Source organism: Athene cunicularia (genome assembly GCF_003259725.1).
Source record: "Athene cunicularia isolate RWA chromosome 6 unlocalized genomic scaffold, athCun1 chr6_part2, whole genome shotgun sequence".
NCBI lineage: Eukaryota > Metazoa > Chordata > Aves > Strigiformes > Strigidae > Athene > Athene cunicularia.
In genome coordinates this window covers 7,055,393-7,067,398 of record NW_020799106.1, presented here as the reverse complement: position 1 = coordinate 7,067,398, position 12,006 = coordinate 7,055,393, and the positions used below count along the sequence as shown (strand labels likewise).

At 55.2% G+C, this 12,006-nt stretch overlaps 2 protein-coding genes across 5 annotated transcripts in view; one reads left to right on the top strand and one right to left on the bottom strand.

Annotated features, from left to right (window-relative positions):
• Window positions 1-12,006, top strand: part of CDH23 (cadherin related 23) — a 203,146-nt gene that overhangs the window by 147,714 nt on the left and 43,426 nt on the right. For all 4 annotated transcript variants that reach the window (XR_003398737.1, XM_026851852.1, XM_026851851.1 and 1 more), the window contains exons 22-26: window positions 75-220; window positions 543-762; window positions 1,424-1,576; window positions 2,601-2,714; window positions 3,917-4,065. Coding sequence is in view for 3 of the 4 variants with exons in the window: in XM_026851852.1 (XP_026707653.1) it covers window positions 75-220; window positions 543-762; window positions 1,424-1,576; window positions 2,601-2,714; window positions 3,917-4,065 (782 nt within the window). In the remaining variant the exon portion in view is untranslated. The remainder of the gene's footprint in view (window positions 1-74; window positions 221-542; window positions 763-1,423; window positions 1,577-2,600; window positions 2,715-3,916; window positions 4,066-12,006) is intronic.
• On the bottom strand, window positions 4,915-11,659 carry C6H10orf105 (chromosome 6 C10orf105 homolog). The gene is made up of 2 exons (XM_026851855.1): window positions 11,388-11,659; window positions 4,915-6,665 (listed from the first exon to the last, which is right to left on the bottom strand). The coding sequence occupies exon 2, from the start codon at window positions 6,658-6,660 to the stop codon at window positions 6,244-6,246; it is 417 nt and encodes a 138-aa protein (XP_026707656.1). The 5' UTR covers window positions 6,661-6,665; window positions 11,388-11,659; the 3' UTR covers window positions 4,915-6,243.

Below are 12,006 nucleotides of genomic sequence, written 5' to 3'. Positions count from 1 at the left end.
GGCTCCTTTTTAGGGGAGAGGGGTGGAAACAGCTCGAGGCATTAACCTTGAGCCCCCATTCCTGCCCTCTGCAGGCGGGAGGCCACCCCTGAGAGCTACCAGCAGTGCCACGGTTTTCGTCAACCTGTTGGACCTGAACGACAATGACCCCACTTTCCAAAACCTGCCCTTCGTCGCTGAGATCGCTGAGGGCCTTCCAGCAGGCTCCTCTGTCTTCCAGGTGAGTGTGCCCCATCGCCACCATGCCCCGCACTGGGAGCTGCTGCTGCTGCTGCTGTCGCTGCCATCACTTCTGCAAAGCAGGCTGGAAATACATCCCCTGCATCCTCTCCATCCAATGCAACCGGGGGGATGCAGAAGGGGCTGTGGCATCCCACCCCGTGTGCTTGCTTCTGGCAGGGGGGATGCTCCAAGGCCCCTTTGTTTCATCTCAGCATCCCGGGGGGCAAAGAAACACTCAGGGTTTATGTACTGTGTTTTTCATCATCAGGAGATGATGGGGCTGCCCCATGCTCATCCCTTCCCTCCGCTCTCCCCACCAGGTAGTGGCCATCGACCTGGACGAGGGTCCGAACGGGCAGGTGACGTACCGCATGCAGGTGGGGATGCCCCGCATGGATTTCCTCATCAACAGCACCAGCGGGCTTGTCACCTCCACCACCGTGCTGGACAGGGAGAGGATTGCCGAGTACTATCTGCGAGTGGTGGCCAGCGATGCTGGTGTGCCCTCCAAGAGCTCCACCAGCACCCTGACTGTCAAAGGTGGGTGCACCCCTTCCAAATCTTTCCTAGCTGCGAGCCCTCTCTGGTCCCAAAAAGATGGGTGACAAGGACACGTCACCCAGGGAGAGATATGGTTTATACAGGAGATTTGATTTATACAGGAGACACACCGAGATTCTTATTGTGTGGCCTGTCTTTGATTTGATGCATTTCTATTTACCGGCTTCACACAGGTCTAGTGCTGAGGATAAACATCATCTGGGGAAAAAAATTACCCGGGATTCCCCTCAGGCCTGGGTATGGAAAAAGAAGTTTCTGGTCCTGTAACTCCAGAGCCCTCTGCCATATACCAGGAAATACTGAGCTTATATTTAAGCCCCAGATTTTCCTCTGAATGGGGATGGAAGCAAGTCTGTGATTAAAGTTAGTGTCTGCACCAGTTACGCAGGGTTTCTTTGCACATGGGGTGTGATCGGTATGTATCAGAGGAAACAAAATACAGCCTGCAGCTATGGGGATCAGTCCTTACAGCCGGTCTGCAGGCACCCCCACCACACGGAGAGCCGGGAGTAGCAGACAGAGCATTCCCTGGGGTGCTCGGAGCAGGAGGCAGGGGGGGTTGGGAGACTGGTGGACATCAGCCTGGCATCTGCAGGAGGGGCAGCCCTGGAGGGACACTCAGCTCTGCTCCCCCTTTCAGTTCTGGACGTGAACGACGAGAACCCCACCTTCTTCCCAGCCATCTACAACGTTTCACTGCCTGAAGACGTGGCCCGGGATTTCAAAGTGGTCCGGCTCAACTGCACAGATGCTGACATTGGGCTGAATGCTGAGCTCAGCTACTTCATCACCGGTATGAACCCCTTGCAAAGAGCTGCACGGGGGACCTTCGGTTGTGGAAAGGACCCGGCTGCCCTAGACTTTGGCCAGGGTGTTCTGCACATCAGCGCTGCCTTTTCCAGCCCCTCCAAACCTTATGCGGTATCGCCCTCTGCTGAACAGCCCCCGCTCGGCTCCCCGCCTTGCTGCCCGCTCCCCTGCTACTCCTTGTCCTGCTCGGGATGAACCCTCGCCCCCGAGCATCCCCCGTCCTCTCACACCACAGGGATGGAGCCAGGAGAAAGCACGAGGATGGGCTTAACACCAATGGGGCCACATTCACGTAATGCGTATTTATGGTTGGAAGCCTTCCTGGAGTTTTAGAGCGTCTCGTAGCTCGGCGTGCAGGTGGTTTTGGGTGGGCAGGGAGCGGGCGGGCAGCGATGCAGCCTGGGCAGTGCCTGGCTCACACCGCAGCTGCAGCACCTGCAGCAGCAGGCCGGGGAAGTCCCTGGCCACACTTTGACTTGCAAACTGCACGTGTGGCATTTAGCCCTCAGGAAGAGGGCAAAACCAGAAGCGTCACCAGTCATTTTTCTTACAGCAGCAGCCTCATGTTTCATCTCACAGCCCCTCCGGCCTCCCCCACAAGAGAAAAGGTGTGTGCTGTCCCACAGGTACCGCAGGCCACATGCAAAGTGACCCCAGTTTTCTTCTGAAGTATTCAGGAAACAATCTGACATTTATATGATTCATCTTTTCCTACAACCATCTCCCCTTGCCTGCGCTGTGAAGTAGACACAGCATTTGATGTGGTGGCGAGGTGGTCTCTGACCGCTTTTGCTGCAGAAAACCTTTGCCAATGACAAGATACAAGCGTGCCCTACACTTGCCTTGCTCAAAACCCTGTAAAATTCAGCCCTTCAGGAGGGCAGGCTGAGTGCTTGAGATTTCCATGGCTGGGCTGACTCTGCGCCCAGGCTGCAGCATCCCCCGCAGCGTGGGCTCAGCTCCCTGCATCCAGACAGGGGTAACCTGGTCCTTGTCCTTTGCTGCAGGTGGGAACCAGGATGGTAAATTCAGCGTCGGCTTCAGGGATGGGGTGGTCAGGACAGTCGTGAGTCTGGACAGGGAGACCATGGCATCGTACACACTGATCCTTGAGGCCATCGGTAAGGAATTCCCACCATTCCCATGGGACCATAGTCACGTAGGGTGGCCATGCATGTGCTGAGCTGCCTTGGCAATGCAGCAGGGAGACAGTAGCTTTTGGGGTGCTCGATAAACCAGAGCCTGCGTTTGGTGTTAGCATTTCCATAACCCATGTGCTTTAATAAGGCCTGGTTCTACCCACAGTAAATTCACCCCTCAGGCTCGCCCAGCCCCGGGGCTTTCCCTTTCCCCCAGGGAAGGCAAGGCCTGCCCTGTTCCCCTGGAGGCTCCGTGCTGCCTGGGTCAGATCTCCACCCAGAAATGCCAGTGCCACAGCACCGTTCCCCCAACACCATGCCAGCCCTTGGCTCAGGGGCTGCCGATTAATGCGGAGCCACCTGGCACGGGCAGAGGGCCTGCGTGCCAAACGCATCTTGGCCGTCATCCCCAGAGCTTTATAATGATGTGCCTGTTTGCAGAAGACTTCGATGATCCTTTTGAATGGAGAAATAAGTGGCCTGGTCAGAAATCTCAGGGCATGGCATTGCAGGTGCCACAGGGTCTGCAGCAGGGATGCTGCGCCAGCCAGGCACACAGGACCGGATCCCAGGTGGGAAAGGGACCGTTCTGACTCTCCAGTGGGTATCAGGCTGCCTGTGTTTCCCCAGTCACCAGATCCCAGCCGGGTGGATTCAGTGCTCTCTGAGCATGTTGGATAAAACAAACTCAACCTGTGCCCCCCATTGCCTCATCCTTCATGGCAAAACCAAGAGCAGGACTGCCATGTCCTTATCTACTGAACACCAACCGGTCCTGGTGCTGTTTGGCTGCGAGCCGAGCCAGGTCTGCAGAAAACTCATCAGACCTCTGCCCATCTTCATCTCCCAAATCTCTGACCTCCAGCAGTCCCTTCCAGCATACATCACCCTATGTGTCTATGGAGTTGCAAACCCTCATAACGACCAGTTGCATTTCCAGCCTTGCTGGGCAGTGGCTCCATGGCAGATCTTGGGTGTGGTTTGGCTCTTCCATTTTCTTTCAGGATAGGCATGAAAACAAACCCCCTTGTTGTTCAGTGTGAGATTGGGAAGCTGCAGAAAGGACAGGATTTTATTTTAGAAATTTTAGTCCCATTATTTTCAGCAGCCAAAGGCTGAGCATCACCTGTGCAAGGAGGGGATGAAGGTGACCAAACCTCCCCTTGCCTTTCTCTCCCATACAGACAACGGCCCCACAGGGAACCGGCGCACGGGGACTGCGACCGTGTACGTGACTGTCCTGGATGTCAACGACAACCGACCCATCTTCCTTCAGAGCAGCTATGAAGTCAGTGTCCCTGAGGACATCCCGGCCGCCAGCAGTATAGTGCAGGCACGTGGCTCTCTTCCACTGGGACCTTTGGGTGGGTGAACGAGGTCAGCTGCTCTCCTTGCCCTGGCACCATGGCTGTGAGCTGCAGGAAGCCCAGGGCAGATTTTCTCTCCCCATCGGTGGTCTGGTCCCCCACGTCAGGGCAAGGTGTGCTCTTGCTTTTGTGCTCCTCTGGTCCTTTGTTAACCCAGGCTGTGAGTACTGGGGAGATGACAGCAAAGCGCAGTGGAAAAATAAGAAATTCATCCCATTACTGCAGAGAGTGAGAAGAGCAAACCCAAGCACTGTGTTGGCGAGGCCCCTTTGCCTGTCTGCATCCCCACTTTCTCCCTCCTCCCAGCAGAGAAGAGGCCAAGAGCAGAGATCTCAAGGGGGAGGGAGAAGAGTGCATGCAAAGAGATACTCTGAGAGGGGGGGAAAATGGAGGAAAAAAAGCATTTGGGCTTTGCTTTCATTTTTATTCCTCTTTGAGGGAGCGGTGGGCAGAGCTGAATGGCTCAGTGAGTGCTGAATGAATGCGGGCATTCACTCAACCTCCGAGGGCTTCCAGCATCCCTTCAAACCCAGGGCTCTTCTGGAGCGGGCACCAAAGGCTCTTTGCAGAGGGCCCTGGGAAGGCTCCTCCTGCCTTGAATACCTCTCCCGTCACAGGGAAAGGGGTAGCTTTGTCCCTGGCTCTCCCGGGCAGAGTGAGTCACCAGGGGAGAAGAAAAGAGCCTTTTGCCTCTTGCAACAAAGGTTTGCTGGGAGCCGTGCATCATGCTCGGGGTGGCCAGTCCCCAGGCATGAGCCCTGCGGCTCCTTGTCACCTGTTGTGCTATGGCACGGTGTACGTGATGCCCATGGAGAGAGGCCATGCTGGGGGACTCCTAAAACTGAGCCATTTTTGTAAATCAAATGGAGGAAAGCCAAGTCTGACATCAAAGTCCCCTTTTCTCAGAGCACGCTTCCCAAAAGAGGGGTGTGCCCCTGAAGTCTGTGGCAAAGGAGAGGCAGTATTTGGGGGAAGTCAGTTTTCCACAGAAAAAAATCAGAGGGAAACGGAAATGGGCAATCACCTGGGTTTAGTTTAATTTACACTTTAAGTGTGAACCATTCCTACCAAAGGTCTCCCTCTTCAAATACATCCCCACATTCCCATGGCAACAAGAGGGTTTTTGAAAGTTTCCCCATCCCCTTCTCTGAAAGCCAAGCAGCCTAAAGCTGGAGGAGAGATGGGATGTCCCAGGCAGCCCAGGGAGGTCCTGATGCAGAGCTGCTCCCCACAAGGGTCAGAAACCACGTGAAATCCAAAGACGTGGGGCTTGGTGCTCACCGCAGGGCCTCACCAGACACAGAGACTTTGTCCAAAGGGGTGAACTTGATGGCTGAACGTAGTGTGAGCTGCAGACCTGGAAGACTTAAGCCACTTTTTCTTTTTCTTATTGATTCCTTCAAGCACATCGGGTTACCTGCTGGCTGTTGTGCCCTTTCCCAGCAGAAACGCGCAGCTCAACTTTGCATGGTGGCTTTCCAAGCTGGCAGCGGCTGCGAGCTTCAAAAGGCCTCTTTAATATATTTACAGGCATGTTTACCTGCTCCTGCTGCTCATTTATTGAAGCAGGTTTCCAGCAGACAGCTGTAGCATGCATCCTTCCAAGCATCAACCGCAGCAACTCACGACTCGCTGCACGGGGAGGGGGGCGACAGGGACTGGGCAGCATGTGGGGGGCATGAGCCTTCCTCCATCTGCTCAGGAGCACATCTTGGGGGGCAGTTTCAGCTGAGGCTTGCTTTTTGTGGAGCGTGTTTGCCCCAGGATGCCTCTCTTCAAGGCGGTATTTGTTAGGCAGCCAGGTTGCCCTGCTCTCACCCAGGCTGTTTGTTCAGGTGCCGCTCAACTTGCACAATGTTTTCCAAAAGAAATTAAGCAGCAATATTTTTTTGGACTGCCTGGTGATAGCTGTGTGTGGGTGTAGTTCGGATGCCTCCACCTTTCCTGCCAGGAAACAGTAACCTGGAAAGCATTTGGGAACCTGAAATAGCAAAATCTCCTGTCATCAATGGAAATGAGCTGCTCAGAGGGGCTCTGCCGGGATGCCCAGGATCCCAGGGGATGCCTGAGGAGGGAACGGAGCCTGAACCAAAAGCTTGGGGAAGAATAGGGGTGTGGAGTGAGTTGATTCCTGCAGAGCAGGGTCACATTTTGGTGGACTCCATGATGTCCCAGTCCTGGCTAGTGGGGGAGCTCCTGGGGCAGGTGAGCTGGCTTTGGGACACCGGCCGACTCCTCCTGAAGGTGTTGATGGAGCATCGCAGGGAGCCCAGCCGCTTCCAGAGCCTCAGCTGGGGCTCGCTGGCATCCACTGGGTGATGGGGCATGAACTCCTGGGGCCTGGAGCCCGACTGTTCCAGCGCTGCTGGCTTGCACAGGGTGACAAAAATGAGGAAGGTTGCCAGGAGGATGAAGATGCAGACGAGTGCAACGATGATGGGCAGTGGGTCTGCCTTCTCAGGGGATGCAGGGCTGGGCAGGACGAGCTCAGTGGTTGAAACCAGAAGCCCAAGGAGAGGTGGGGTGGGAGAGGTCCCATTGCCAGCGTCCTCTGTGCTCATCTTCCCTGCAGTGCATAAGGTGACATAGAGAAGCAAGGTGATTACTACCTAGAAGCTGGACAGACAGACGGATGGATTTTTGTCTTGCCTTTATGTGCAAGGTCCTCCTGGCCATGTTTTCTCTGACACAGAGGGACAGGAGGAGTCTGTCTGCTTTGCCAGCAGGCAAAGCACAGAGGTGGGATTTCTACATGCAAAATACTGTCCTGAACTGAAGTGGAAAACCACCTGGCAGGGAAATCTAGCACAGGTAGCACTACGTACACGTAGTACCACAGCCCTGGTGATGACACCTGTAGGGAACATGAATGCACATTACGTGAAGCTTTTCTGGAAGTGATAAATAACTGCATGCTAGAGAAGGTCCAAAATATCCCCCCCAGGCTGCTGGAGTTTGGTTTTCTCTATTCCCCAGAAATGTGGGCTTGTTGAGCTGACTATCATTTGGGGTTTTTTGATTATTCCCTCTCCACCAAAGAAAATAGTTGGTTGAGCCTCCACCCAGATAAGTCCCCATCAAGCTGTAGTATCGCGCTAGCATTGCCCTTTTTTTTTTTTTTCCTGGGTGAAATGTAACGCCCTCGCCCTGCTTGTGCCGAGAATCTTCTTGTGTTAGGTGTTTTGCTGACCTGGTTTCAGGTTCAGACATGTCATGGGTTTCTCAGCCAGTTCTGCAAACGGTGATGCAAAGCAGCTTCCCAAAGTCTCATCAGGAAGAGCTCTTACCAAACACCTGATGGCAACTGTCTTCTCTCCCCACCAGGTTGGATTGGCCCCAGCCCGCATCCCCAGAGCAGTTTGCACCCATTGTTTTGCTTCAGCACACCCTCCTGCGCCCATTCTTGGCCCTGGATGGGCTGTGCCTGAGGCAGGCATCTCCCCAGCTCATCGATGAGGGCTGGGGAAATAAAAATTGCTGTGCCAGCCCTCTGCAATGCGACAGCTTGGCTTGGCCCTTGATGCTCTAGTCTGTATGTTGGAGGTAAAGCTTTATTATGCTGACTTTCCTACAGAGATGTGGGATTTAGAAGAGTGATGGAGAGCTGTTAGACTGGTCCATGGCTGGGCAGTCTTCTGGCAGGTATGGATTTGGATTGAGCCAATTTAAAATTAAGAGTTTAGGTGGGGGGAAAGGCAGGGCTGCAGGGACTGCCAAGGTCTCTGAGTCTGTTCTTGCAGCCACCATCCCAAAGCCACACAGGTTTGTGTAGGCAGCTGCCAGCCATTCACTAGTCAAGCAGTCAAAAGGGGAGAGGAGATATCAATGAAATGTCTTTAATCATTAACTGGAAACTATGAAATGCCCTGGCAGAGACGAGGCCAGTGGAAAGATGCTGTGTCAGAAGAGACAAGCAATGCTCACCATCCAAATTACGCAGGAGGAAACAACCTTAAGCAAACACAGTGAGAGCTGCAAGGCCGAGCACCCAGAGCTTGAGCCGCCCTCGAACCTGAGCTGTCTGTGCCCCAGCCGTACCCTCCGTGTGCATGTGCACGCTTAGGTAGGTGAGCTCCCAGCTCTGGTTTGCCGGAACCCTGCCTCGTCCCGAAGGGGGCAGATCACTCCTGGAGGATCTGTGCTTCTCCCCGTGCAGGCAATGAGCTGAGGGAATAATACAGAGGGAATAAGGTCAGAGGTTTCCACTAGAGCTGGGTGCCTGGTTTGAAGCACTTGGGAGATGTGATTTATTTCTGGAATGCTTTGCATCGCCTGGGCTTGAGCATTCAAAGCTGTGACGCTGGCGGCCTCAAGGCGAGGTCAGCCTGGTCAGAGCTCAGAGGCTCTTGGGAGATGCGGCTGTTTCCCTGGGTCAGAGACAGGTCTGCACTAAGAAAATGGGAAATGCAAAAAAATAAATGGGTTGGCATCTGAGAGCACGTTAGGTGAATCCCCATGCGTATTGCAAGCAGGTTCAGGGGTCAGGACTCTTATCCCCCCCTCCAAAGTGGTGTTTTCACCTCTCTTCAACCCAAAAGCATTTCTTTATCATGCAGCCTCGCCTTGCCTGGCTCAGCCCCTTCCCCTCCCGTTTTGGGAGCAGAGCAGCCCCTGGCAGCCGCAGCCGTCCCAAGGACACCCCTGCTCCGTGGGCAGGCTGCTCCTGAGCACTGCCCTGGGCCAGGGCATGAAAACCAGCAGGCAAGGCTGCTGCTGGCTGTGCACATCAAGGTTACCACGGCTACCTTAATTCTGGCATTTACTAACCACACGTAGGTTGGCTTGGTGACCTTATATTGTTCATTAAGAGTGAGCCGGGAGGCGTGGGCAATTTCTTCAGGTTGTTTTTTGTTCCGTTGGTGGTGGCTGTAGGGTTTTTATTTTAAATCCAGCTGAGACTGTCCTTTAGAAACCTGTCAAGGAGGCAACACACTGATGTTTTCCCAGGCTTTACCAGCCCTGCTCTTTTCTCCTCTTGCTTCCCATCCATCCTCTCCTCACACCCAGCTTGGCTGGCAGAGCTGCAGTTCAGGGAAGGTCCAGGCTGCTTCTCATCTGATTTCTTAAGTCCCTCCAGAAAAAGTGCTGCTAAAAATCTGGGAAATCTTTGTAGAGTACATGTGAGTGGTGCCTTTTTTTTTTTAGGGCCAATAGGTTTTCAAAATATTAACATGGACAAAAGGGGTTTCCCCCTCACATCCTGCTTGAGACAGAGCTAAAGCCGTTTCAGCAGAATTTCAGCAAAAAGCCTCGAAAATTGGGGTCCTATCAGCAGAAAGGTGAGAGCATGGTAAGAGCAGCACTCCCTGTGGCCACAGCATGCACAGGGATGAGGGCTTCCCTCCCACGGGGTGGGAGCTCAGTGCCTTTCCTGAAGCGTGGCAATGGGCCACTTGCCCACAGTATTTTGTAGCCACCAGGCAAGCTGCTGCCTGCATCCTTGTTCATAGCATCACCCCTTCCCAGCATTGCTGTCCCACCGCAGCCCCACATCGTGCAGCTGGGTTAATAACAGGCTGTGCTGGGTTTGTATTAGGGTGGGGATTTTGGTATCAGGGCAGGGAGCTACAGTGGTGGCTCTGTGAGAAGCTTCTCGAAGGTCCCCCTGCTCCAAGTCAGACCTGCCTCTGTGCCAAGGCCGAACCAGTTAGTGATGGTGGCTGCGCCTCTGCACTAATGTATTTGAGAAGGGGAACCTGAGCGGAGGAGTTGGAGTTGTGAGGAGCTGCAAGGAGAACACCTATGCAAACACTGAGGCCAGTGGAAGGAAGGAGGTGCCAAGGCAGAGACCCCCCTGCAGCCCATGGTGAGAGGTCAGGCTGTGCCCCTGCCCCCTGGGAGGTCACTGGTGGAGCAGAGACCCACCTGCAGCCTGTGGAGGACCCCGTGCCGGAGCAGGAGGCTGTGCTCGGAACAGGCCAAGACTCTGAGGGAAGAAGCCCCCGCTGTTGTATTTCAGCACTGGGAAGACTGCAACACGTGGGGGGGACCCACACTGGAGCAGCTCACAAAGTGCTGCAGCCTGCAGGAAGGACTCACATCAGAGAAAGCTGGTGGAGGACTGTCTCCTGTGAGAGGGACCCCAAGCTGGAGCAGGGGAGGAGTGCGAGGAGCCCTCCCCTGAGGAAGGAGCGGTGGGACTGACTGCACCCCCCCATCCCCTGCCCCTGTGCTGCCTGGGAGGAGGAAGTAGAGAAATCAGAAGGAAAGCTGAACCCAAAAAGAAGGGAAGGGTGGGGGGAAGGTGTTTTTAAGACGGGGTAATGCTTCTCACTGTTCTACTTTGTCTTTTGCCCATAACTGCAATGGGTGAGTCATCCCTCCCCGTCCTTATCTCAATCCCCGAGCCTGCTGTATTTTCTGCTTCCCATTCCTGAGGGTAAAGGGGTGAGTGAGCACTTTCATGGCATCTCTGGGCTCAAACCACGACACAGGCTTGCTGTGGAGCACCCAGCCTAGCAAAGTCATCCCTGGCTGATCAGCTCTAACAAGAGACATTCCCACGAGCACGTGGGACCCGGCACTGGACATGAGGCAGCCGAGGATCAAAGGGATAGAAGAGAAATTGCAAAAAGCAAAATGCTCCCAAGGACAGTGGAGAGGGAAAAGAAATTACTCTTGTGCATGAGCAGAAGACAGCGAGCGTTATTCTGCCCTGCAGCAGGCGCTGCCTGCCTGGCCTGGCACAGCTGCCGAGTTTGGCAGGAGTTTTTCCATATGCTCTCCCTCACTTTTCTCAAACTCCTGCAAAGAAAAGGCTGTCTTCAGGCAGTGCTGTGCCTGTAATACAGCTCAGATGAAAAGCAGCTCTTTCCCCTCCCTGTCTTGCTTAGCGACAATTTTCTGGAGCTCCTCAGCTTTTTTTCCAGAGCACTAAGTCTTTCCACCTGCTTGCTGGAGGAGGTAATGCTGGAGGGTACCAAACACCCACCTTACCAACCCGGATAGCTGGGTACCAAAAGAAAAGGGCTCTGAGCGATGCTGTGCCCCATCACCCTCACTGTTAACCGGCAGTGCTGCATCCGCAGGACATTTTCCCTCTCCCACCACTGAGACAGACAAACCGAAGCGCCAGGGAAGGGAGGAGGGCTGCCTGACTTCAAACCCACCCCAAACACCTCATGTTCCCATCCCGTTTGCAGCCCTTTCCCTGGGTGGCTGCAGGGCCGAGGGCAGCAGCTCTGCAGCCGGGGATGGCAGCACATCCCTGGTCTGCCCCGCTCGCCCCTCGGGGTTAGCATGAGTGGCCAGTGGTGGTGGGCTCGCCGCGGGGGCTTGGGCTCCCTACCTCTCCCTGGCCGGCTGAGCCCGGGCTTTGCCTCCCGCACGCCTGCCGTGCTGCTTCTCGCACTGGCTCTGGCAGCCGCCAGCCCCCTCCTGCCTTTTGGAGGGCAAGGGAGGGTGGGAGAGTGGTGGCAGCGGGGCTGGCGACAGCCTGAGCATGCAAAGCCAACGGGCCCCCCGAGCCCTCTCCCGGGCTTTGCCAGTGCGGCGGTGCCCTGGGGCTGTGCCCCACTGGGGTGCGGGGTCGAGCCCCCCCGGCCGTGTTTCCCCGGGCTTTGCCCCCACGGGAAGGCTGAATGGTACAGTCGTGGGCTGAGCCCCCCGCACAGGGGAGGGGGCAGCGGGCTGCCCTCCACACGCCTGCTCCTCTTTGTCCCGGCAACTCTACGCCAAGCTTTCTGCTTTTTTTCCCATCCTCTTATTCCCCCGCCCCCCTGCCTCCTCCTTTTCTGACCCCTTTCCAGTAGCTGGGGGTGTTTGAAAGGTGGCCTGCAAAAGGCTGGCTCTGCCTGCAGCCGGCTCTCTCTAACAAGGGTTTAAAGCCAGCTGGAGGCACCCAGCGCTCAGCTGCACAAGATGCCTTATCCCTGCAGCAGAAAGAGCTTTTCTCCCACCACTTGCAC

Coding starts and splice junctions, on each gene's coding strand:
- C6H10orf105 (XM_026851855.1), bottom strand. CDS start 6,660: ATGAGCACAGAGGACGCTGGCAATGGGACCTCTCCCACCCCACCTCTC.